Genomic DNA, 26,172 nt, shown 5'->3' on the forward strand with positions numbered 1-26,172 from the left:
ATATAACATCTGCAGGCTTGATTATGTATCTTAGGCTTCGAGTTCGAGCACAGTCGACGCCCTAGTCACGAATTCGCTCGTGCAAAGGCCAGACCGCGTAAAAGGGAGAATAAATAGAACATGAGGCTCAAACTGCTATCTGAGGCACGTTTGGGCTTGTGCGCTGGTCCCTGACGACGAGAACGCAGCGAGCATGCAAAGGTTCAAGCTACGATTTCCGCCGTTCCTGTTACTCCAGCTGGCGCAATTGGTGCTAAAAGCGGCTGGAGTAAGCATTTGCAGCCTCAGGCTGCTACCTGGCAGCGGGAGTCAGAATGCGCGCTGCATGTGCTGGGACGGCGGCCCGGGACAGTTCAACACAGTCTTGTATCCGCTCACAAGCACAGAGCTATCCATCTGCGCCGCGGACGGAGGCACAGGTAAGCCTGCAGCAGTCTTCCAACCGCCGCCCACGCTGCCCGGCCGACCGTGGACGACGCACGCTGTCCGGCTGCGCTGCCCGCGCTGTTGCGCGCCCTCCCTGACCTGCTCACCAATCGCCCCTTGCCCCTGTAATGCCCCTGTAACGTGTACCTCACCACTCATGTGCTTCTCCCTTTCCCATCATGCGGCCGCAGGCGACCCCAGCGATGTGAGCGTGTTGCCGGGCTGGGACCTGCCGGCTGGTGCCACCACCCTACGCTTCAGCGGCCCAGGGGCCTTCCTTCTGGACGGCACAGGACCCGGCTCCGCCCTAGCCAGCAGCTCACCCCTGCCACCACTATCGCCGCCGCCCCCTCCCAGCTATGGAGGAGGTGGCGGCGGCAGCAGCGCGCCCTATGTTGTGGTGGGCGCAAACGCGGTGCCGGCAGGCGTGGTTGCGGCGGACCTCGACTTGCTCAGCGGCGGTGGCGATGGCAGCGCCAACAATGCCGGCGAGCCGCTGTTGCGGTTCACGGGGCTGTCGAATGTCACGCTCCGCAATCTGGCCTTTCAGAACATCACCGTGTCAGCTGCCACGCCGCTCATTCGCATCGAGGGCTGCAACAGAGTGTCGCTGTCAAACGTCGTGTTCACATCGGTGACGGTCGTTGTGCCAACAGCGGCGGACGCCGCCGCGATAGCAGCAGCAGCAGACGGCGCTTCGGGGGCAGGAATGCAGGTGCTGCTTGGCGCACTGGTGTCTGTGGCGGCGGGCTCAGGCGAGGCCGGTGCTGATGTCGCAGTCACCGGCGGCGTTGACTTGTCCGGCATCCTGCTGCGGCGTGTGCGTGTGGTTGCGGCCACAGACCCACAGTCCCCAGGCGGCGTCGCCGACGTCCCCACAACGACGGCGCTGGTGGCAGTCACTGGGTGCGCCGGCGGGACTTCGCCTACCAACAGCAGCGATGGTGCCAGTGGTGGCAGTGGTGGCAGTGGTGGCAGTGGCGGCAGTGGCAGCGGCGGCTGTGCAATCCGGGGCGTGTCACTGCAGGAAGTGATTGTGCTGGCCCCGGGAGCTCACGTCCTGCACGTGGCCAATAGCTCTGGAGTGGCCGTGTCGGACGTGAGTACAGCAATCCCAGCCGCCGGAAGCAGCACCAGCAGCAGTAGCAGCACCAGCAGTAGCACCAGCAGCGGCAGTAGCACCAGCAGCGGCAGTAGCCAGGCCGTGACGCTGCCACCGCTCCTGGTACAAGGGGAGGGCGCAGCGGTGCTGACTCTAGAGGACTGCGCCCCCGGTTGCCGGCTGGAGCGTGTGAGCCTGGGTGCGGCGGTGGCAGTAGCAGGGCCGACCGCGGCCGTAGCAATAGCAGGCACGGCGGTGGCCATGGCCGTACAGCTGGGCGGTGGGGCTCTGGCACTGGACGTGGTACGCTGCGCCGGGCTGGTTGTGTCGGAGCTACAGCTAGCGGACACGGGCATCAGCCAGGGTCCGGCTGCGTCGGCGGCGCTAGCTGCATCCGTCTTTGCTACAGCTGGCAGCGCTAGCGTTAGCGCCAGCGCCGGCGCCAGCACGGCCGCTTACGTGGCGGCGCTGCGCCTGAGCGCCTGCCCGCAGGCGTCGCTGTCTGACGTCAGCCTGGTCCGGCTGACCGCCTCCGGTACCGCCTTTGGTCTGGTGCTTGCGGCCTCCTCCACTGGCGTCACCGTGCAGCGGCTGGCGGTGCGGGCGTTCACTGGGTCAGCCAACGCAACCAGCTCCGCGGTCTACGTGCGGGAGGGCTCGGACGCCGTGCTCGCGGGGGCCACGTGCGAGGGGAGCCAGGCGGAGGAGGGCCCGTGCCTTCGGCTGGTGGAGGCGGCGGTGGCGGTGGAGGGCGGGAGGTTTGTCGGGAACAGCGCAGCAGCGCTCGGCGGAGCGGTGCGTGTTGTGGAGGGCACGCGCCGGCGGCCGACGACGCTGGTGGTGCGCGGCGGTGCAGTGTTCCAAAACAACACAGCCCTTGAAGCTGGCGGCGGTGAGTGGCTGACACTGTACCGGTGGTGCCGAAGCATCGCATGATTCGCAGCACGACTTCGTGGGGCTGGCGTCAGGAAGGAAGCTAAAAGCACTTGCTGCGCTCCAGTCGCTGCGTCCTTACTTTATGTATCGCGGCCCCACCCACCCCAACAGCCATCTGCGCCTACGCGGAGGCTGGTGTGGGCCCGGCGCTGAACATCAGCGACGCGGCCTTTTCCGGCAACACCGCGCGCCGCGGTGGAGCGCTTGCGCTGGTGCCGGTGCAGGGCGGGCTGCCCACCGCCCGCCTGGTCAACTGCACCTTCACAGCCAACACCGCCCAGGTATCACACGACAGCTACACGCGCGGGCCTAGCTGAGCGAAACAGTCGTTCCGCCTTGACCGCCATGCCATTTGCCGTATCCCATCCAAGCAAGTGTCAAGTGTTGTCCAGGCTTCCACCTTCCACTTGCTTAATGGCATCCTGAGCCACGCCACGCTTCTCTCCTTCACTCCGGCCACCCGCAGGTGCTGCTTGGCCCCGCAGGGGCAGCGGCGGTTGTCACCGTGGGCCAGGAGGCCGTGCCGGTCGCGTTCGGTGGCGACGTCTACGCCGTCGATGGCGCGGCGCTGAAGCTGGTGGGAAGCACCTTTAGCGGCGGCTCTGCGGCCCTGGGCGTAGGCGGCAGCGGCGGCTGTGTGTACCTGCAACGCGCGGCCGCGGCGCTGAGTGACTGCCGCTTCAGCGGCTGCAGTGCGCCCAACCGGGGCGGCGCGCTGTTACATGAGGTGCGGTGCGGGGGGGCGCAACAACACGGAGGCCTGCGTGCGTAGCACACCTGGATGTGTGATAGCTTGTGTGTGCGTGTTTGGGAGCTGCTGTGCTTGTCGCTCGTGTCCTGTGACCGCCATCTCTGCCTCTAGGCTTGGGGCGGCTCAAACCGGTCTGATACCAGGCACACCACCTACTCGCAACTGCCGCCACAGCCCGTGGACGGCGCTCCGTGCCCGGCCTCTGACCCCGCCGCCTGCGGCCTCACGCTGCGCCACTGCCGTTTCAACGGCTGCGCCGCCGGTGAGGGCGGCGCGTTGGCCATCGTGCTCAACGCCAACCGCCGCAGCCAAGTGACCATGGACGGTTGTGACTTCACATCCAACCGCGCCGCCATTACCGGCGGCGCGGTCGCGGTGCTGGGCAACTGCATGCCTTACAGCAACCCGGCAGGGTAAGCATACCCGGCGTCAATGCGTCCACAAGGCGCGCAGGGATTTATGCCGCTTTACTTGGCTGCCTCTTGCAGTCTTATCTCGTGCCGTGTCGTAAAGTAGGCTGGCCCTCCGCCCTCAGCAGTTGCCCCGCACCTCTTACATCCGCCTCTTGACCCCATACATCGCGGCCCAACAACTACATATGCGCAGGTGCGGCCTGCAGGCGGACGTGGCGCTTCAGGTTCACAGCCAGGTGTCGGACTGCACCTTCACCGCCAACACGGCGCCCATGGCGGGAGCGCTGTACCAGGCCTACAACAACGCACAGGTCAGCGGGCAGTAGCCCATGAGGCACCGTTGATTGGGGTGAGGTCGTACGTTTCTGGATGTGCGTGTAGCCAGGCGAATGGAGGGATGTGTGATGACATGCCGTTGCGTTTGTACTACCGGCGTATGTGCTCTCACGGCACACTGTTGCGGCGCGCAGGGGATCAACATCACTCGCTGTGTGTTCGAGTCCAACAACGCCAGTGAGGCCGGAGGTGGGTATGGGAGGCCATGCCAGGCGGGATGAGCGTAGAGCGCTCAACGTCTCATGCTGCTCATGCAAACACATCCATTTTGCTGCCCGGCTAGCCCACCGTTTCACAGGGCACGTGCGCCCCCACCCCCACTGCAAGTTCACCTGCTGCCGCGAACCCACCCCAAACCCAAATCGATCCCATCTCGCGCCCACGCCCGTACCAATCCCCGTTCCGGAATGTGCGTATGCAGCCCTGTACGTGCGGGCCGTGCCAGTGGTTGAGATCCGGCACACGCTCTTCGCCAACCAGACGTCCACGCTGATTGGCGCGGCGGAGCTGCTGTCGCTGCACGACCACGCCACCGTCACCAACACCACCTTCCGCAACAACTCCTGCAACCGCAATAACGCAAACACCGGCAGTTCGTTGTACGTTGCCGAGTACGACGGCGTAACCACCAACGGCCAGCCCGACGGGCCGCTGTTCCAACTGACGCTAACCAACTCCACCTTCGAGGTGGGTGCGCAGCTGGCACGCCTGAACCGCAGGCAGGCCGGGGTGGTCTAGCGCCAGGGGCTTACGCCGTTGGCCGGTCGGTGGGGGAACGGGGCGGCTGCAGTCGAACCACATCGCGCCTTGCGTGTTGGCGCTGTGCCAACGTGAGTTAGCCATGCAGTTACCATTGCGTGTATTGTCCACAGAGTGCACTCTCCTCTTGTCCTGTCGTCCATCGTGCAGGACAACTACTCCAGCTCTGAGGCGGGAGGTGCGACCATCACTCGCTGCGAGGCGTTGCTGGAGGTGCGGGTGTGCAAGTGTGGTTTAAAGGGTATAAATGTGGATGTGATTGTGAATGTTTGCATACGTACCAGATGTTTATAAGGGATCAGCAAGAGGGTAAGCAGGTCGCTCCACACCCGCATCCCTGCCTCATGCATGCGTGCAAAAACACGCCTACTAGCACACATTCCCTAAAGCTCACGTCTCGTGTTTTGTTTCTTAAAACACACATCAGGACCTGTTTTCCTTGTGCTCTTTAACATCATCAGGACCTGGCATTCCGCAACAACGCTGCCGGCGGGCGTGCGGGAGCGCTGTTCCTGGAGGCGGACGTGGGCGGCCTGACACAGGCAGCCATCATGGAGGGCATACCGCGCCGGGTGCGCCGCGGGCTGGATGGAACACATGGATGGGGTGTGCGGACTGTATGGTAGCACGGGTGGGGATGGTGTGGGTGGGCGGCAGGATGGATAGGATGGAGTTTGGGTATGGTATGGGTCGCAAACCATGCAAACAGCCGTTTGCGGTAGTTCAGTTAAGATCTTCGCCACGCTGTATGGCGCCAGCAGGTGACCAACGGCACGCTGCGGCGGCTGGCCTTCAGCGGCAACCGGGCCAGTCGGCTGGCGGGGGCACTGCTGGTATCGGGCTGGTACCTCGACATGCAGGTGGGGGAAGGGCCCGTATAGGTGTCTCGCACATGCATACGATCGTTAAGTGTCACCTAGGCTTTGCGTGCCCTGCGTGCGTGCATGCGCACTTGCCTGCGCGCGTAAAACGCAAGGGAATGTGGCCATGCACGCTGAGTGCAGCCGGCTGTGTACCTGCGCCCATCCTACATCATCTTACTTGCTTAAAGCCACGCGCGTAACTGTGGCGCACTGACGCAATCCCTACCGCCGGCCGCCACAGGACGTGGCATTCAGCGGTAACTCCGTCAACACCTACGCGGCGGGCGGTCTGGACAACGCAGGCGGCGCCGTGTTCGCCACGCAGTGCCCCGCCGGCAGCACCCTGCATCTGCGGAATGTGAGTTCGGCCTGGCGCATATGTGTGTGTGTGTGGGGGGGGGGGGGGGTTGTAAATACCAGCCCAAACTGGGGGTTAGCCGTTCATGAGAAGAACGGGCGGGCAGGGGGCATGGTGGGGACCTCCGTGCATGGTTGTTTGGCAGTGCAGGAGCGCCATGCATGAACATCAGGCTTTACGTGCCTACTCTGTTCCATGGCTCACATCGTACCTGCGCGCTGCTTGCCCGTCCACTGCTGATTGCCGCAGATTGTCCTTGAGCGGAACAGCGCCTTTCAGGGTGGCGCGCTGGCGGCGGAGCTGTGCAGCATCTCCCTGACCAATGCCACCTTCAATGCCAACTCCGCAACTGGGGACGCGGTGGGTCCTGTCCGTACGCGGCTGGCTTGGTTCGGGACGGAGGGATTGTTTTCACCATTCTCAGCAAAGGTTGGGATGGAGGGGCGCAGAGCGTTCATCAGGGTTCCGCGCCCTGAGTGAGTCTGCCTGGGCTGGCGCCTGCCTTCGTGTGTACGCGCGCTGCACAGGGCGCGGTGCTTGTGAGCGGCTTCACCGTCAACCAGCAGCCCACTGCTGCCGACACCGCCGCTGGCAATGCTGCAAACATCAGCAGCGGCGCCGTGTTCACACTGGAGGTCCGCAACACGTCCTTCACGGACAACACCGCCGCCAATGGCGTGGGCGGCGCGCTGAAGGTGCGGCTGCGCTCGCGTGTGTGTGGGTCTGGTGGGTCTGGTGGGTCCGGGGCGGCCAGGTCAAGGCGCAGATGGGCAGGCAGCCAGGTCAAGGCGCAGATGGACAGGCGTGACAGGGGCACGCCTCGTCGGCGTTTTGGCCTCAACTCCGTCCACTGCATGTGCCCGTGTCACTGCCTGGTGATCCAGGCCTACTGGGCGATGCTGCGTGTGGCGGACAGCACCTTCACCCGCAACACCGCCAGTGGCCAGGTGAGGCAGACAGCCAGGCTCTGACAGGGCTGTGGGAATGTGTTTCCTGAGCCACCTGCTGTGTTACCTGAGGCCCTGACCTGCTGACGTCGCCCCCTTTCCCGCCCGCCGCGCGCTGTGATGCCTTCAGGGTGGCGCGGTTTACATGCAGGTGGGTTCGGTAAATGAGTCCACGGGTCCATGAGGGTATGTGTACCGGTATCGTATTGCGAGCTTCACTAATGTTTGCTGCCCAACCTGCACCGCAGTTCGTGCCGCCCATGCCCAGCGCGCCGTCCGGTCAGGTCCTTGACACGGGCATGCGGGTGAGTCACTTGCAACGTACGTGGCGTCGGGAGCAAGATGGCCATGCAGATGGCCACGGGTTCCCATCAATCCTGCGTGCCTGATTTGTTTTCACCTGACTGCGCTGCACTCGCCGCAGGCCTGGATCGAGCGCAGCACCTTCACAGCCAACGCCGTAAACAACTCGGGCGGCGCGATCGCACTCGCCGCCTCAGCCGTACAGATGTACGACTGCCACCTGTACGGCAATCGGGCTGGCGGCGGCGCCGCCGGTGGCGCGGGACTGTTTGCGGACAGCTGGTCGGCTGCGGGCGGCGGCGTGTTCGCGCTGGGATGCACTGCTCCCATGCAGGTGCGCGTGCGGACGCGTTGGATGTCAGCGTTCTCACTTTAACCGTGTAACGACAATTGCTTTGCGCCTCGTTGCACGCATTGCAACAAATGATGCGACCGGGATTCTTCTTAGCATGCGGTTGCTGGTGCCACGCAGATCTGGCGCACGGGCATGGACGGCAACCAGGCGGGCGGCCGAGGCGGCGCGCTGGCGCTGCTGACGTGTGGCGCGCGGGTGTACGACAGCGCCCTGAGCGGCAACACGGCCCGGCTGTCTGGAGGCGGCGTGGCGGCGGGCCACCAGGCCAGCACCCTGCAGCCCGAGGTGCGCGTACGTGCGTGGGACTGCTAGGAAGAGGGCGGGTCCTGTGCAATGCAATCAACTAGGCGTCTGCACTCATCAGCGACGCGCTCGTGCTGACGGTGCGCAGCGCGCTCCCACAGCAAGAGAATACGAAGAGCCTGTCATGTCTTTCCGTGCGTGCAGGGCCCGCTGCTGCAGCTGCAAAACTGCAGCCTCTCGGGGAATACTGCGCTGGACGAGGATGGGGGCGGCGTGCACTGCGCGCGCGTGCCGCTGCTGCTGGCCGGCTCGCACTTGCGCAACAACACCGCCAACCAGGTGAGCCAATTGGCCTCAGCCTCCACGCCCTCAGCGGGGTTCAGCGCACAGCAGAGATTCGGCCGGCAACTTCGTATGCGTATGTCTAGCAGACCGCCAGGAAATGCAAGCCTTTGCCATCTGAGTCCAGCGCCGCCCTCAGACCCTCGTGTCTTCCTGCGCGCTGCAGCGTGGAGGCGGTGTGTACGGCACAAGTGCGCGCAGCTTCGTAGCGGCAGGCTGCGTGCTGGACTGGAACCGCGCGGGTGTGGCGGGCGGGGCGGCCTACCTGGAGAGCGGCGACGTGGTGCAGGTGTGGGCCTGTAGCTGGAGCGGGGCCGGGTTTGCGGGGCACGGCTGCCCTTGCTGCCCCACTGCATGTACCCGTAAGGCCGTGCCTGACCTGCCGACCCCAACCACGTGCTCAGGTCGGCGGCTGTTCTGTAGCGGACAACGCTGCAGTGGAGGCTGGCGGCGGGCTGGCACTGGTGAACATGCAGTGCTCCTACCTGCGCAGCCTGACGCTAGCACGCAATCGTGCGGCCCGCGGCGGCGGAGTCCAGGTCACGATGCCCGCGCTTGCCGCGGCACCTGCACCGGCCGGTGGTGCCCTCGGCAGCGGCACTGCTGCGTTGCCGCCGTCACAGCCCTGGAGCACAGCCCAGGCTGGAATGACGGCGGGCTGCCCCGCGGCCTTTAGCGCGCTGGAGCAGCAGCTTGCGGATGCCAGCTCAGACGGCGGTGGCCCGCAGCGGCGGTTGGCTGAAGCTGGTGGGAGGATCGGTTGGCTGACCACCATGTCCGCGGCAGCCCAGCGTGTCGCTAAGCAGCAGGTGAGCCGCAAAGGCATCCGGGCATTGGATCGTGGGAAAAGAGCAGATGCAAGGGTAGAACGGGCAACTTGCAATTGCACGGCGAGATGGTCGATGATGACCAGGATGTTGACGGCCTGAGCCGGTGGCCGCTCCCCATTCCTATGCGCAAAGCGTTGAGAAAACACGTACTCCTTTGTTAGAGTGCGTCGCAAAAGCACAAGCCTTACGCGTGCGCGGCGGGGTTGACGCGCAGTCCAAAATGGTTAGCGGGGGAGTTACGGGAATCGAACCCGTGACCTCTCGCACCCGAAGCGAGAATCATACCACTAGACCAAACTCCCTCCCCATACATGTATAAGATTGGAGCGGTCGCAAATACCACACAGAACACGCGCACTGGTGCTGGGGGCTGTGGCGGGCACATGGGGGGCGCGGCGGGGCAAGGGGCGGTCCAGAGAGCGCAGGCAAGGGCCGGGCAATGCTGGGCAGAGCGGCCAGAGCCTCGGGCAGGGCAGGCATGCATCTTGAGGCTTCACAGGCAAGGAGTTCCCTGCGACTAAGTCGGCAGAGCAGTGCATAATCACAAGGATGAATCATACTCGCTACTGGCAACTTGGGTAGCGCAGCCCTGCCCCAGGAGCTGGCCACACGGCTCCGACAATGGCATTTCGCTGACATTTCTCGATCGCGCACCGTGAACCGTGCTGCTTTTCCAGTCTCGCCAGGCATTATGTGCTCGATACGTCAAATCATATGCACGGCAGCGTGTGCAGCGCGAATACAGCTTGTAGCGGGAACCGCGGCTGCGGGTGTGTTCGGGCGGTGCGCTCGTCCAAAACGGGGGAGTTGCGGGAATTGAACCCACGACCTCTCGCATGCTAGAGAGACCCTAAGCGAGAATCATACCACTAGACCAAACTCCCTTCGGAAGTGTAGCCATCATCATCGCCACGCACTCCAGGTCCGGACACGGCCACGGTGGTGCTGGGCCGCGCCGGCGCGTGGCGGGGTCCTGGGAAGCATCGGGGCACGCGCGGAAAGGGCGGGGGCCTTGTGGGGTAGCTGGGTGATGCTGGAGAAGCTTGAGGTTAGCCCGGGGAGGTGCAGAACGCTGGGGCTGGGCCAAAGTCTGGCACTGCGCAGCTGTGCGCAGCCGTTGGAGAGGTTATAGGCGTCTGGCCGGTAGCTCTATACGGCATGTCACGTGTCATGTGCCAGGGAATCAGGTTCGGTTATGTTGACGATACTACTGCCGCGCTAAAACAGCCCGCTCTCGTGCAGGTCGCCGACATTTACATCGTCGCCACCGGCGTCATAGCCATCAACAACTCGGCTCTGGGTGGCCAAGGAGGGGCCTTGCTCCTGGAGGCGGTTCGCGGGTGAGAGCGTGCTGGCGTTGGTAGACATGCAGGCCTGCTGTACACCCTGCCTCGTCCCCATGGCACATGCCCGTTGCTGCTTTCTTTCCAGCCTTTCACCCTCGGCGGATTGATCGGTGGTTGTGTGTTTGCCATCAGGTCCCTGTTGCTGGACGGTCTAAACGCCACCGGCAACATCGCCACCGCCGCCGGCAGCAGCACCGCTAGCAGCGCAGCCGGCGGCGGCGGCGCTGTCGCGCTCACGGATACACGCCAACCCGGCGGCGCGGCGCTGTTCGTCACGTCCTCGCAGCTGTCTGCAAATGTGGCGGCGGGCGGCGGCTCGGGCGGCGCACTGGCAGCGGACGGCAGCCGCACCCACCAGCAGCTGGTGCTGGTCAACTCAACGCTAGGCAGTAACCAGGCCGACCAGGGGGGAGCGGTGGCGGTTGTGAGGAATGCCTCTCTCGCGCTGAGCGGCTGCCGACTGCAGGTGCGCGGTGAGGGTTGTGGGCGATGTGACGTGCATGTTGCAGTGGTCCCGTGCTATGTGGCAAGGGGCTTGTGGGTTTGCCTCTGAGAGCCGCGCATGCGATTCCTGCGGGGGAAAAGCTGGTTATGTATCCGGCGTGCCAACCCTGCTGCCCCCAGGACAACAATGCTGCCGGTGGCGGTGGTTCCGTGTTTGCCGCAGGCTGCAAGCTGCTTGTGGTGCGTGGGTTACGGCAGTGGACGTCAGCTTGCTTTAGTAATCAGGGTCACATTCCTGACCATACCACAGCACCATTGCCGGGCTTACTTACTGTCTTTGCATACATATCATCATGATGAAGCCCTCCTTGGTTGTCTTCGCGAATTGAGAGTCGATACGCGTACGCCTTCTGCAGCTGAGTGACACGAACATCACGGGCTCAACCGCGAGCAATGGCGCCAATAATGGCGGAGGCCTGGCCGCGGACAGTTGCACGGCGGTGCTGATGGACGGCGTACGAATGTACGGCAACTCGGCAACTGGATCCGGGGGTGGCGCGTACGTCACGGCGTCTGGCGCCGCGCCTGGCGGCGGCAGTAACAGCGGCTCTGGTCGTGCGGCTGTAGCAGTGCTAGCAGTGTCCGCCAGCAACATCAGCTACAACCACGCCGGCAGCAGCGGCTACAGCGGGGCGGGTGCTCCGGGCGACGCGGGCCTGCCGGCCGGTTCTGGAGGTGGGAGCGCGTGCGTGGTTGTTAGCGTTCACGTACGTACGCCTCGCTTTCTGAGGCATGAGAGACGGTGTTCGTTCCGTACCTTTTGTTCAGTGTAGTGCTGCCCGTGGTCTGCGCGTTGATTGCGTGTTCAGTATGCTCGCGTGTAATTACGACATTCCTGAGCGTTCATCTGACTCTTGTCGAGCCTATGCAAATAATTCTACTTGGTTGTGCGGCGGCCGCCTGCAGGTGCGCTGTACGTGGGCGGTGCGGTGGCGGCGTTGGTGGAGCGCAGCCACTTTGAGGGCAACACCGCGGCGGCCATGGCGGGCGCCGTCGGGCTGGGGCTGCGGTGTGCACAAGTGAGCTCGCCCCCGCTTAGTTACCTGGAGCTCAGAGCTCGTGCGTTGATAGTGGGGGCTTGCACTGCATGCAATGCACTAGCTAGAGGTAAGCCTCGGATGCGAAAGTGCTGTTTATTTACCGTATGCGGTTTATCATCATGTCAGGGGTCAGCTGCGCGCCGGCCTGCTTACTTGACTCCTGCCGCAGGGCGCTGCTGTGGGCGCTTGGAGCGTAGAGGCGTTGCAGGCGGCCGCGGCGGCTGCCGCAATCGAGCTGGGGCCTCTACTGACGCCGGCCACAGCTGGCGCCGGCAGCCCCGCCACAGGCGCGCTTCCGCCGCCCGCGTCGCTGCCCCTGTCATCTAGCCTGATGGAGCTCCTATCGCCACGCAATCAGACCCTCCAGGTTTGTCGGACACGCGCGTGCAAAAACTATCTATCTGCCCTCCTCGCCAGCCGTACAACGCACCAGCTACTCCAGCCTTCCCCCGGTGACTAACGCAACCCTGGACTGCGGTGCAGGCGCTGGCCCGGGCGGCGGCTCGCAGCTCTGCGCAGTCGGGCTGCTGGCCGGCGGTGGTCGCGTCCGCCAGTCTGTGGAACAATGCGGCGGGGGTGAGGAGTTTGCGTACTGGGGAGGGAAGTGTACAGGGCTAGGGATGTGCGGGGGACTGGGCGGGTGCGGGGTGGGCTGGGGGGAGCAGTAGTAGTGCAGCCCTGGGAGGGGTGGCACCGGTCGCAGTGGCTGGCACGCGCTAGTCAGCAGGTATCACCTGGTGGGGCTACTGTCATCTAAGACGCCTCAACACCATGCTACCTCCTGACACGCCTTCACACAGCACACAGGTGTTTCCTCTGCTGCCCCAAGCTGTCGCCCCTTATAACACCCATTACTACCGCCGCACGTGTGTACAGGGCAGCGGCGGGGCGCTGTTCTCCAGCTCCGCCTACACACTGGCGTTGCTGTGCGGCTCCAGTCACACCCTCGACACCGCTGACACAGGCGGCGCGGGCGCCGCTGGCCCCGCGGCCGGGACAAGCGGCGGCGGCGGCAGTAGCAGTGGAGATGCGTCAAATGGCGCGGCGACAGCGGCGGCGGCGGACACGGCCTTGGCAAGGCTGGTCGATACCACCACCACAGCAACACCCGAACTGGCGGACAGTGGCAGTAGCAGCAGTGGCAGTAGCTTCTTTGATATGGGCATTGCTGCAGCCAGCAGCAGTGGCAGTAGTAGCGGCAGTAGCAGCATTGTACTGCCACCCGCCGCTGCTACTACTGCTGCTGCAACCGCGGCTGCTACTGCCAATAGTGACGAGCTGTTCATGGGCAGCCTGCCCACCACAGAGGAGGAGCGGGCGCTGTGCTTCCAGCCGCCACAGGTGTGTGTGTGTGTGTGTGTGCGTGTGTGCGTGTGTGCGTGTGTGTGTGTGTGTGTGTGTGTGTGTGTGTGTGTGTGTGTGTGTGTGTTTCGTCCCGCGCTTCAAAGGAAGAGAGCAAGCAAGTGTCGCACCCTGCCCATTCGCACTGTATGTCCGACGCCCCTGCCTCCTCACGTGTGTGTGCCTCGTCTTCATGCAGATGGAGGGCGGCGGCCCCGCCGCGCCGCCCAACCGCGTGCGCTCAGGCTACGGAGCTGAACTGGCCACGGCGCCCAAGCAGCTGGTCCTGTCCAGCATCCGCGAATACGACCAGACGCAACTGCTTGCCGTACGGAATGACAGCGCCAACCGCATCAACGTGACTTACCTCGACAGCGTGCTGTACAGCGGTACGGGCGACGTGGTCCAGGTGTACGGCAGGCGGCGGCTGCAGCAGGCTGGCGGCGCGGCGGCGGCTCCACCACCGCCGCCGCCGGCGGCAGACGCGGCGACGCAGGTTCTGGGGCAGGCGGTGGTGGGCGGGGGATCCCCACTGCAGCCCGATGCCGGCAGTAGCACTGGCGGCGGTATGGCTACAGCCGGCGGTGGCAGTGACACCGGCGTACCGCTGCTGCCATGGCTGAGCCGAGTCACGATGCTTTCCGCCGCTGCCGCCGCCGGCAGCAACAATGGCAGTAGCGGCGGTGGCGAAGCCGACGGCGGCGGCAGCGGCGGTGGCAGTAGCATTGCCCAGCAGCAGCGCGTGTACCTGCGGGAGTGCTGGTCGGCGCAGGCGTGTCGGTTGGTGATGCCCAACAACCTGGGCGTGGCGATCAACGTGTCGGTCTACGACGCGCTCAACCAACTAACCGCCGACCCAACCGCCTCCCGGCCCGTCATCCGGGCCTCAATGGAGATGCTGCCGGCTGCGCCCTCCACCAGCAACACCACCACAAACGCCAGCGCTGCCAGCAGCAGTGCAGACGCTAACAGCACCGGCGCGCCTGCGGGTCCAGCGGTCTCGGCGTCGCCCGCACGGCCAGACTTGCTCGGCAACCCCACAGCCCAGGTGCGCGTGTGTTGTGGAGGCCTTATCTCGCATTGATGAGATACTCAGAGCCCCACGGGGGTGCGAGCTCGAGCGCATATGCAGCTGCCAGTGCTTACTTGCTGTTCTGTGCTTTCTGACCTTGGCTCATTCGCCCACTTTGTGCTGCGTGCTGCCTCCACCCAGGTGGTGGAGGGCGTGGCGTCGATGGCCGGACTGCGTGTGCGCGCCCAGAAGGGCGACTACGTCCTCCGATTGGAACTTGACACCGCCTCCTCCTCTGCCGGCGCCTCTTCCTCAGCGGCCGGCGGCGCGCAGTCACAGTCGCAGCAGCAGCAGGCGGTTCCGCCGCTTCTGGTGACGGTGACGGTTCCGCCGTGCTCGCTGGGCGAGGTGGTGCAGGACCAGGGCTACCTGTGCTCACGGTAGGGCATGTGGGGAGGGCATTTAGGTAGGGCATGTGGGGGAGGGAGTGGCATACGTGCTGGGTTCGGTCGTGCTTCTGTTAGGAAAGCAGGGAGGGGCGGGGCCGAGACCATGCGCTGTCGTGTGGTTCTGCGTGTGCGTGTGTGTGTGTGGATGGGGGGGGGCGTGTTGAAAAACGAAACGAAAGCCAGCCCAGACGACGCCGGAGTTACTTACCAATACCTACCGTGTGTGTGTGTGTGTGTGTGTGCGTGTGTGTGTGTGTGTGTGTGCATGCACAGTGCGACCCAGCTGCATCGTGCTATCCACGCCTCAAAACTTGCATCCTCCTCCTCTTGTTGCCTCCTTCTCCTGCCTCCTCGTCCGGCTGCCTCCTCCTCCTGCCTCCCCTTCTTGCTGCCTCCCCCTCCTCCTCCTGCTCCTCCGGCCATCACATAGTCCTCCTTCCATCAAGTCCTGCCTCCTGCCTCCGTCGTCGCAGCTGCTCCGCCAACACCTTCAGCCTGGACGTGGACCCCTACGCCGGCGACCCGCGCGGCGCCGCCTTCGCCGCCGCCAACGGCAACGTGGGTGGCGGCAGCTGCCAGGCCTGCCCCGACCACGCCGTGTGCCCGGGCGGCGCGGTGGTGGTGCCAGAGCCGGGCTACTGGCACTCGGCCGCTAACAGCACGCGCATGCACCGCTGCCCCAATCCGAGCGCTTGCAGGTCGGTGGCCTGCGGTGTGCATGTGTCATGCGCTCGTATGTTGTGTGCGTGTTGTGTGCGTGTTGTTGCGCTGTGCGCTGTTCTGCTTGCTTGGCTTGTTGGTACATACTACCGTCAAGCGATGGGGGCGGGGATGTGCAAGGATGGTTGGAAATGGGGGGCACGAGGCGGGCAGTGTGATCGGTGCTGCACATGTTGGAGGGGGCTCACTCTTCTGTTGTGTGTTACATGACGGTCCACTCGTACCCCGCTTTGGCCAAGCTGGCACCCGCCATGGTCCTTTGCCCGTCTGTTGTGTGCTGTGTGACTGCCACACATCAGGTCGGGTGATGACGACGTAAATTTGGCACTGCAGCGGTGCCAGGACCGGTGGTACGCTTACTTCGGCACTGCCAGGTGCGGGCGTGGGTACTAGGCGGGCGGCTACCGGGGCGGGCGTGCTGCTGCGCTGCTGTGGCACGATCGCGCTGCACTGCGTGGTATAAGCTGCTACTCATTCCAAGCCACGTGCCGCCAGCACATGCACCTGCCGGCCACGACCTTGATTGCCAACGCATCGCTACTAGCGCTGCCTCCTTTTGATATCCTGTGCTGTGCCCGTGTCTGCCCGCAGCCGCTTCTGGTCCCTGGTCAGCGCCCCAGACAGCGGCCGGGGAGTGGTGGGCGCATACCTGGACGTGTTCAGGCGCGTGGGGGCAACCGGTGGCTGAGGCTGTGCGTGGTGGGGAAGCAGCAGTTAGGCACCAGGTTCCTGCAAACACGCCGCGTTTGGTATGCTGTGTCAGTGAACGGCAGTGATATCCCCACCTGCCAGCTAAGCTCCCGCGCCCCTGCGTGCCTGCACTGATGTATTCCCAAGCAGGTCGCTATCAGCCGGTGACGCACGCGCCGTGCCTGCCTCCCCGCTCCTGCCCCAGCTGGGCGGCATGACCGCTGGCAGCAGTAGCGGGTTGACGACAGCGGCAGCGCGCGCGAACTTCGACGGGTTCCTTCTGGACTGCGTGCTGTGGGGATCGCCGCCCGGCACCGCCCCCGACCTCACGTACATGGCGCAGCAGTGCGCACCGGTGCGTGCGTGCCCGCGTTCTGTTAAGAGGCCCGCAGTGCATGATGTGTTTTGGGGGGCTTTGCAAGTTTGAATGTTTGATGCCAGGGGTTTGACCCTTGGACGCACACCCTCCGGCAAGCCGCGTTGCCCACACCCACCATCCTGCACCTCGCCCAGCCAGACATCCCGCCGTCCCCCATGCATGCTTCCACAAGGTTCACCCAATCCCCCCTTCCCCCTCCCCCCCTCCCCGCACCTGCTGCTGCAGGGTTACGCCGGCACGCTGTGTGCCACGTGTACGGCGTACGACGGTCAGCAGTACGCCCTGGACAGTGACTTCAACTGCAGCACGTGCTTCAACGGCTGGCAGACGGTGCTGATTGGGGTGGCGGTGTTCCTGCTCAACACGGCGTGGCTGGGTGAGGAGGGGGAGGGGTTACATGCCCAAGCCCAACCAGGGCCAGGGATGGGGCGAGTTGGGAGGGAGGGAGGGGCCTTGCTGTTTGCGTGACGGCGGGATGGACAACTGCACGGTGGGGGACGGTGCAGACAAGCATGAGGGATTGCGCGGGGGTGGGTTGGGGTAGGATGGGCTCTGACGACTGTGCAGTGCATGCGTCGCCTCTTCAACGCGTACGGACCATTGCCCACGCGGCCGTTGCACACGTGCAAAGCATGCCCTCTCACTTGCAGTGGCTCTGCACTACCTCGGCCCGCCTACCCCATCCCGGCCTACCCCATCCCGGCCTACCCCGGCCTACTTCCGCCTGCCTCAACCCGCAAAACGACCCGGCCTGCCCGCCCGCCCGCACACACTGTCTTTGTCCTTGTGCTTCTTCAACACACACACAGGCTTCTCCGTGCTGATGACCTTCCTGGCGGACTACTCGCACGATGAGGACCGCATGCCGCCCGCGGACGTCCTCAAGGTGGGGCGGGCGCGGGGGGTTAGCGGCGGGGGGGGGATAGATGGGGCATGGGTGGTGGCTGGCTGGTGACTGTGTACGACACTGGGTGGCAGCAGGCACAGGTTGGTGGTGGGGACAGGAGAATGGCAGGGTGGATGGAGGGCTGGGCCCAACCGCGTCGACCGGCATCTGTGCCTGTTCACCCGTGCGCCTGCCCGCCTGTACATGTACTGTGTGTGTTTATATGTGTGTGTGTGTGCTCCGCCGCGCCACAGGTGCTCATCGTTCACTTCCAGGTGCGTGCGTCCTGCTGTGTGGCCTGGTGCTGCTAATCTGCTGGGCGCTGCTTGGCGCGGCGTGACGCCGTGGCTCCATGGCTGGACCTGTCAGCCGCCGCGCGCAGCCTGTCCATCCCTGCTGACTCGCCCCAGCCCTTGCAGTAGCCGGGGCTGTTGCTACGTGTATAGCACCCAACAGAGCGCAGCGCCGGGTAACCACCCTCTCTTGTCAGAGTCAGTCGCTCGGTAATCCTTGTTGTTATTGCCGCGCCCCCACGCACCGCACCACCGCACGCACCCCTGCCTCGCACTCGCAGTTCTTCCTGATTGTGACGCGCATCAACATGGACTGGCCCGCCAGTGTGTTGGCGCTGCAGTCGCTGCTCGGCTCCATCACCGGAACCGTCAAGCAGGTGGGTGCATCTGTGTTAAAGAGCACAAGTAAAACATTGCGCAAATAAAGACAGAGTATGCGATGCAGAAAAGCGACGGTTTACGGATGTCACCTGAAGTTACCTCGCAGTGTGTGTGTGTGTGTGTGTGTGTGTGTGTGCTGCCTGTGTGTGTGTGTGTGTGTGTGTGTGTGTGTGTGTGTGTGTGTGTGTGCTCCCTGTGTGTGTGTATGGGGGGGTTATATATTGGGATGCGCCCGTGCATGGGCGGGTGCGTGGGCGGGCGGTTGCGATACGGGCGGGCGCAACACACAGGGACGGGCGCATGGGGTAGGTGTGGCACAGTGCAGGAAGGAGCGATGGACGAGGTAAACGTGCGGGGTGCACGTGCTGTGCCGCATCCGTGTGTGGCATCAGGGGACAGGCCGCCGATTTCGCTCCCACCCCTGCGGTAACGTCGCGCCTGCTGTACCAGTGTGCCTGGCTACAACTTCGCTTCATCTTAATGAACCATGAATGTTACCCCCGCCTGTCACGCGTGCAGGTGTACTCGCCCTCCTGCCTGTATGACGGCGCGGACTCGGCCACACAGGCGGAGGCGCAGGTGAGCGCGCTGCCGCACCATTAACAGCACCGTACACAAAAGACTTGCCTGCCCTGCCTGCTTGCCTGCCTACCTGCCTGCCGGCTTTGCCTGCCGGCTTTGCCTGCCTGCCTGCCTGCCTGCCTGCCTGCCTGCCTGCCTGCCTGCCTGCCTGCCTGCCTGCCTGCCTGCCTGCCTGCCTGCCTGCCGAGCGTTGAGCCCACAACCGTGCAGAGGATACCGGTAGGCTGCGCTGACCCTGCATGCCTGGTCGCCGGCCCCCCACCCACCGCACAGGTCCTGGCGGGGCTGCTGCTGCCGGTGTTGTCCGTCCTCGTGGTCATGCTGCTGTGGACCCTGCGGTGAGGGGGCTTCACCGACTGCATGAGTGCGCACACGCCGTCTCCTTCCGCAGTAGTGCGCTGCCGCTCACTCCGTCACCGCTGGCACCTGCGGCCAGCCTGGTGCTCCTACTTCTAGTAGCTAGCTGCATTGACATGTAGGGACATGCCAGCGTGACCGGCATGAAGCAGACATGCATGCTTATTGCGCTTACGACGGACACTCTCCTGCCGCTTCTGTCCGTACGTGGCGCTGCCGCCTGTGCTGCCGCCGCTCGCTACTGCAGGTACTTCTTTTGGAACCAGCGCTGGTTTTGGCAGCTTTACAGCGGCGGCTCAGCAGCAGATGCACGCGGCGGCATCGACGCAGATGCGGACGACGCGGATGTGGACGTGGATGAAGGCGACACGGAACATGACATGGGCAAAAGCATGGGCAGCCCTCAGCAGTTTAAGACTGCTGGCAGTGGGGATGGCGGCGGCGGCAATGTTGCTGGGGTGGCCAGTTCCGGTGGCGGTGCGGAGCCTGCCACCCCCAACTCCATTGCCGCAGCCGCGGCGGGGAGCCAGGGAGGAGCCGCCGGCCGCCGTCGCCACGTCAGCAACGTCGTCTCAGCCCTGGCCACCCGCCTGGCCTCCATCACCAGCGCTGGAAGTGCCGATGGAGGCGGCGGCAGCGGCGGCGGTGGGAGCGGTGCAGGCACGCCCCGGAGTCGCAAGCGCTCGGCGCTTGGAGCCGCCGCGGCCAGTGATGCACATGCAGACGGTGCTGCTCCTGAGGTGGTGGCGGCGTCGCCGCCGCAGAAGCCGCCGCAGCGGCTAGAGAACGTGCTGCGCATTCGCCTGCCCAGCCGTGAGGCCGCCGCCGCCGCCGCGGGAACCGCAGCCCGGCGCGGGCCGGTTGCGGAGGGCGTGCTGCGAGATGACGGGGACGTAGCAGCACACACCGCGGCGGCGGTGGCGGCATCGCCAGGCGGTGATGGCAGTGGCGGCGCCGGTGCCGCCGCCGGCATCCCGGTGGTTGTGGCAGCTGGCGCCGCCGCTGGTGCCATGCTGGCGCCTGGCTCGCCGCCTGCGTGCCCCCACGTGAGCGACGGCCTCACCACGAGCTCACTGGTGAGCAAGCAGCTGCACCAGGGAAGCATAGGGAGCGCCGGCCCAGGGCCGGGCTGGCAGCGGGGCGGCGCCGGCATCACCAGCGGCGCCGCCTTGGCGGTTGACAGCAACGGCACGCCGCTTGCGCTTGCCAGCCCCGCTGTAGCAGCTGCTGCCGCCGCCGCCATTGTCACATGCAGCGGCCCTGGTGGCATGGAGACGCAACTGAACCCGCTTTTTAGCCAGGGTCCGGGGCCCTTGCTGTCGGAGGGCAACAGTATGGGCGGCTTGGGCGGCAGTAGCAGCGGGGCGATAGGCCGTAGTCACGGCGGCAGTAGCAGAGTGTTCGGGGGCAGTAGCAGAGTGTTCGGCGGCAGTAGCGGCTCCATCAAGGCGGGCGGGCTGCCGGAGCAGCGGCACCATGTGCAAGGCTCACCTGTGGCACCTGCCGCTGCGCCGTTTGCTACTGCCGCTGCGGCGCCTGCCGCGGCTGTAGCAGCTCCTGCCGCGGGCGCACCGTCTCACAAGCTTCATCAGCAGCTGCTGGTTCAGCAGCACAGCCGTCGCCGGGCGGCTGATGCAGCTACTGTTGTTGCAGCTGCGGTGGCCAGTGCTGTGTCTGCTGCTGATGAGCAACAGCCTCCCGGCCAGGCAGCACCCGCAGCTGCTGCCGCCGCAGCGACACCCATCGCCAGCCCTTCACTTGAAGCTTCTGCGGTCGTTCTGTCATCGCCGCTGCTGCTGCCGCCGCCGCCGCCGCCGCCGCCGCCTCAGCCTTTTGACGCCATCCAGCCGCAAACCTCCATCGCCTTATCGGCCGCGTACGGCGTGCCGCCCGGCGTCGACAGTGGCTACGGCGCCAGTGCCCCTCACGGCAGCGTGTACGGCAGCGGTTACGGCGCCGCCTATAGCGGTTACGGCAACGCCCATAGCGGGTACGGCGGTGGTGTTCCGTACAGCGGGTATGGCGCCGCTGCGCCGCATAGCGGCTATGGCGCAGCATACAGCGGGTACGGCGCAGCCCACAGCGGCTACGGCGGCATTGCTGCTTTCAGCGGCTACGGCGACGGCGCAGTTACCAGCAGCCCCTATGCAGCTGCCCTGGGCGCGGTCGCCGGCGCTGGCAGTGGTCGCACTCGACTGCAGTCGACGGTTAGCATCTCAACCAACCTGCTGCCCAAGAGCGGGTCGCGGGTCCACGCAGCCGGTAGCGTCGGTGGCGGCGGTGGCTCGGAAGCGGGTGGGTTGCAGCGAACCGGCACGATGGCGTCGATTGCGCGCAGCGACCACCACCCAGCGCCGCCTGTGGACGTGGACAGCCAGGCGGGGCGGAGGAAGATCTGGATCTTCAAGCAGCGGCAGGCGCTGTCGTTTGTGGATGCGCACATGAGCCTGCGGTCGCAGCTGTTCCTGGTGCTTATGGGTGAGTTGCGTGCAATGAGTGGGTGGAACGTAGCATGCTCGCGTAGTTGCGTGCTCACTTCGTTGCGTTGTGTTGGTATTTTGCTGTGCTGTGCTGTGCTGCGTCTGGAAGCTCAAGCGGAAGGCATTGACACTGTGCACTGTGTTTCGTGCTCATCGCCTGCACTGCGTGCGCATGCAGGCATCACGTTGCGGGCGATGCATATGTGCTGCTGCGTCTGCATGCTCGGGTCACACATCCTTGCATGCCCACATCCGCAACCCCGCCTCTTGCCACCCCACCTCAAGCCCCACCACCAACACCTCCATCACCACCTATCAACCCCAACCCACACCACCTCCATCCGCACCTTAGCGACCTGCCCCCCGCTGCGACCCGCCCACCCCGCAGTGACGTCGTTCGTGATGATGCCCACGTGGGCCACTGAGGCGCTGTCCATATTCGCCTGCATGACGCTGGATGACGGACAGGGCGACTACCCAGCCAACCAGCAGGTAGGTGTGTGTGTGGGGGGGGTCTGTTGGGCTGTGGGTCTGTTGGGCTGTATTATCTTGAGGGCTGGGGGCTGGGGACAGTAGATAAAGAAAGGAATGCAGGATACCGCGTCCCCACAGGGCGTGGAGCTGGCCTGATGGGCGGGTGTGGGCTACTGCGGTGTAGGAGCGAGAAGCAACAAAGCGGCTGCTGTAGGTTGCAAAGCGCGCGCGCCGGCGCCTGGCGTTCTGTCCTGATGGCAGTGGCCTTGCTGTGCTGCTACCCGTGCAGGCCGTCTGGCGCTACGGGTTCTGGGTGCGGGACATGAACCAGACCTGCTACACCAACAAACACCTGACCTTGTGAGTGGTGCTGTGAATGGCGGTGTGTCTTTGATGCTGGTGTTGCGGTGGCACAAGTCCCATGGGCTGGGCCGCAACACCGCTGAGGCATATGTTACATGCGTTGCACGCCTGCCTAGTTGGCCGCCGGCGGTGGTACACTTGGTCGGTTGTCTCCAAACAACTCTTGCTGAGTATGAACCGGCAGCAGACCAAATAGAGGCGCCATCCCTTTGCCTACGCCGCGCTAGCTGTTGAACCCATGCGCATGCCTTGCTTGTTGCAGCTGGGTGCCTCTGGGCGTGTGTGCGGTGGTGGTGCTGTGCCTGGCGCCGCCCATCACCTCGGCCGCGCTCATGTTCGCACGCCGCCGCAAGCTGGGCGAGCAGCGGACGGTGCAGGTGTATGGCTTCCTGTACCACTCCTACAAGTGGGTACTCGTTGAAATTTTCACTGCACCGAAAACTCTTATGAGGTGGCCGGGTTGGCGAACTGTCAAAGGGTCACAAAATGGCGTCCCCAATGCTGGCTACTGTAAGGGTTTTCACGTGCCGTATTGCAGATGCATAACACCAGCGCTGCGTCTCCCACAGGCCGCGCTGGTACTTCTGGGAGTCGCTGAGTCAGGCGCAGACGCTCCTGCTCGTTGTGGTGGAGGTATTTGGCAGGACACTTCCAGTCTACCAGCAAGCCCTGCTGCTGACGGTAGGTGCCGGCAAGGGGAGAGGTGTGTGGCGGGTGCTGAGGCGCGGCCCTGGCGCCTGACTAGGCGCAAACGGGCGGGGCCCCTGCTCTTACCTCGCCACCACCCCATGCCGCTACACACAGTGGTTGCATGCACACACTTCTTGCAACTTTGTTTGCTTACCCATTGTTGCACACACATGGACTCAAGGGTGGGCGACTTGGTGCGCACGTTACATCTGCTGGTAGGCACGGTGGCAATGGCACGCATACACTTCCCCGTGACACACAAAACATCCCACAATTCTTGCAGGCCATCCTCCTGTGCATCCTGATGCTCAACACCTACATGTCCCCGCTGCGTGCCGAGCGCCTCACGCGGCTGCAGCTGCTCTCCCTGGGAACCATTTGCCTCACAGCCACCCTGGGCATGTTCACAAGCAATCCCGACGTCACAGTGTCCAAGGTGCGAGGGAGCTGGAGGGAGGAAGGGAGCCGTGCTTGAGGTTTGATGCTGATGGCGGGCACAGGGCGTGCACAAGGCGCCGGTGCGGTGGGACAGTCGGCCACACGTGTCATGGTGCCAGCAGATGGATCCTGCACCCAGTGGCGCATCCTGTCCGACGACATGGCTAGGCCGCCCATACACTGCCTTTTCTAACCATGCTGGGCGGCTCCCGCGTCCCCTGCTGTGACCCCGCGTCTCCTTCGCGCTGTGCCGGACAGGCGAGCGACGCGGTGTTGGGGGCAGTCATCCTCATCATCAACTGTAAGTAGCGTCTCGTAGCTTGTAGCTAGGCGGCGGCAGGGATGACGGATGTGGGGAGCAGCAGCGAGCAGCCTCCCAGTCAGCGCACACCGGCATGCACGCGCTGCCATCATCCAACTACGGTAGTCATGCGCACACGCCTGGAACCTCTCCCACGCCGCTCTCAAACCTCTCCTCACCAGGCCTCATCATCGCGGCCTTCCTGGCGTTGTTCGTGGTGGCGTCGATGCCCACCATGCGGCGAAAGGCGTCAAAGTGGATGACGAGGCTGGGCGTGGAGCCGTCGCGCCTGGTGCTGCACCTGCCGCAGGTGCGTGGGAGGAGGGAGGTAACAGGATTGGCGCAGCAGCATCCGTCAAAAGCCCGGACCTACTGTCCCTCACGGCTCCATCCTCTGCGGTTTTGCACACGTGTGTGCGCACCCACCCTTCGCAACCACCCACCCGCACGTGCTCTCGCCCACTGACTGCAACGTCCTGACCGCCTCACAGGTGACCCACATCAACCAGGCTCTCAGCCGCGCCTGGACGCGCATCACTCCAACCTGGCGCCGCCCGACACCTGCAACCGTCAGCGACAGCGGCAGGGCTGTAGGCCCAGATCCCGGGCCCGGCCTCGACCCGGCCGTGAGTGTTGTCGTTTCTGGTGCTCCCGACATCGACGCCATGGCCATCGCCGACGTCTCGGTCTTGCCACCCATCCAGCCTGCGGTCAGCGGGGATATCGGTGACAGCCGTATGCTGCCGCCGGCAGCCACGGACGCGCAAAGCGGGGCTGACGCCGCGGCAGCGGTGCCAGACGCTCTAGGAGGAGGCATGGCCGCTGCTGGGGCGACTAGTGGCGGCAATGTGCCAGATGGAGGGCAGGCAGAGCGTAGAGGCTCCGCAGCGCGACAGAATGAGGATGGGGTGGGGAAGACCGGAGTGGGTGTGGTTGCTGTGGAGGCCCAGGCGCCGCTGCCAACGGCTACGGAGGCGGCAGCTGCTACAAGTGCTGGTGGAATTGAGTCCGGGTAATAAGCCACGCCTGCTGCAATGCAACGGCTTACGGTACTGGACATGAATGAATGCGATTCCCGTACCTTAGGCATACTGTGTGCGGGGCTCATGAGACATCGCCATACACATGCGCGTGCGTGCGGTTTGATGCGATGATATTGTTGGTGTGTGCTGCTATTTGCTGCGTGTTCCAGGGAAGGCTCGCCCTATGTGGGAAATTCCAAAGATGTGCACGCATGCGTGGTCTGTTTGTGGTGTTTCTCATTCCAAGCAAGCGACATCGGAAAGAGACCTAGAGAGACATGTGGTTGGTGTGGCAACTGGTGTGTTAACGGATAGCCCATATGTGCACACGCCGTGCCCCACCCGCACGGAGCCGCCAGCCTGAGCCCGCTTCCAAGGAAGCCGCCCGTGGAAGGCTTCCCTGCCTCAGGCTGTCCGGTCTGCGCCGCATTCTGCGGGCGCCCTACCTGCAGGCAGGTGTTCTGATTGCCCAGCCCGTTTCAATTTCTCAGTTACCTGGCTTTGCCTTTCGGCCTTCGCTACTTTGTCCCAGGTTCTGGTCTTCTTCGCTTATCGTTGCCTTTCTTGAACCCCTCTGCACGCACTCCTCCCGGGGTTTACCATTGACCCCTGGCTGTCTGCGCTTCTACTCGATTGTTGCTGCCCTGGGCGGCAGGGAGTGCACGGCACCCCTGCCCAAGCCACTGCCTTCAGTTGTAAACAAAACACTGCAGCCCGCCTAACTCGACCCCCATGAGAGTTTGGGCCAGCGCCAGCTACTGAACCCAGATGAAAGTCTTGTCGTGGTGAGTTCATGCATTGTGTACCAGTCCCCAGCTAGCCCACAAGGCCCCCGCCCTTTCCCCGCGTGTTTCGGTGCTTCCCCCGCGTCCCTCCACGCGCCGGCGCGGCCCAGCACCACCGTGGCCGTCTCCGGACCTGCAATGTGTGGCGCTCCTGATCGCCACGCTTCCGAAGGGAGTTTGGTCTAGTGGTATGATTCTCGCTTAGGGTAGACGCTAGCATGCGAGAGGTCGTGGGTTCAATTCCCGCAACTCCCCTCTTTTGGACCTGCGCACCGCCCGAACACACCTGCAGCCTCGGTTCCCGCTACAAGCTGTATTCGCGCTGCACACGTCTGCCGTGCATGTGATTTGACATATCGAGCGCATAATGCCTGGCGAGACCGGAAAAGCAGCAGTGTTTATCGGGCGCGACCAGAAATGTCACGCGAAATGTCGTTGTCGGAGCCGTGTGGCCAGCTCCTGGGGCAGGGCTGCGCTACCCAAGTTGCCAGTAGCGAGTATGATTAGTCCTTGTGATTATGCACTGCTCTGCCGACTTAGTCGCAGGGAACTCCTTGCCTGTGAAGCCTCAAGATGCATCCCTGCCCTCTGCCCAGCATTGCCCGGCCCTTGCCTGCGCTCTCTGGACTGCCCCTTGCCCGGCCGCGCCCCCCATGTGCCCGCCACAGCCCCCAG

The 26,172-nt window shown here is 64.4% G+C and overlaps 1 protein-coding gene across 1 annotated transcript; it reads left to right on the forward strand.

Moving 5' to 3' along the window:
- Positions 1-9: 9 nt before the first annotated feature.
- CHLRE_02g099055v5 (uncharacterized protein) lies at positions 10-25,423 on the forward strand. The gene is made up of 51 exons (XM_043059680.1): positions 10-419; positions 618-2,420; positions 2,576-2,745; positions 2,931-3,191; positions 3,390-3,628; positions 3,822-3,939; positions 4,099-4,153; positions 4,386-4,651; positions 4,874-4,936; positions 5,185-5,295; positions 5,485-5,583; positions 5,828-5,944; positions 6,194-6,304; positions 6,472-6,639; positions 6,829-6,891; positions 7,022-7,042; positions 7,140-7,196; positions 7,316-7,528; positions 7,667-7,834; positions 7,997-8,131; positions 8,301-8,423; positions 8,539-8,943; positions 10,207-10,304; positions 10,443-10,776; positions 10,935-10,994; positions 11,171-11,489; positions 11,721-11,833; positions 12,024-12,221; positions 12,338-12,430; positions 12,731-13,195; positions 13,395-14,243; positions 14,409-14,647; positions 15,130-15,354; positions 15,676-15,750; positions 15,968-16,039; positions 16,217-16,421; positions 16,671-16,821; positions 17,255-17,331; positions 17,586-17,606; positions 17,906-18,001; positions 18,525-18,584; positions 18,861-18,925; positions 19,192-21,422; positions 21,813-21,916; positions 22,188-22,258; positions 22,524-22,667; positions 22,831-22,942; positions 23,235-23,387; positions 23,648-23,690; positions 23,873-24,000; positions 24,182-25,423. Exons 1-51 carry the CDS (start codon positions 194-196, stop codon positions 24,704-24,706), a joined length of 12,318 nt encoding a protein of 4,105 aa, XP_042927314.1. The 5' UTR covers positions 10-193; the 3' UTR covers positions 24,707-25,423.
- Positions 25,424-26,172: the final 749 nt, after the last annotated feature.

The sequence above is a fragment of the Chlamydomonas reinhardtii genome, chromosome 2 (genome assembly GCF_000002595.2).
Source record: "Chlamydomonas reinhardtii strain CC-503 cw92 mt+ chromosome 2, whole genome shotgun sequence".
NCBI lineage: Eukaryota > Viridiplantae > Chlorophyta > Chlorophyceae > Chlamydomonadales > Chlamydomonadaceae > Chlamydomonas > Chlamydomonas reinhardtii.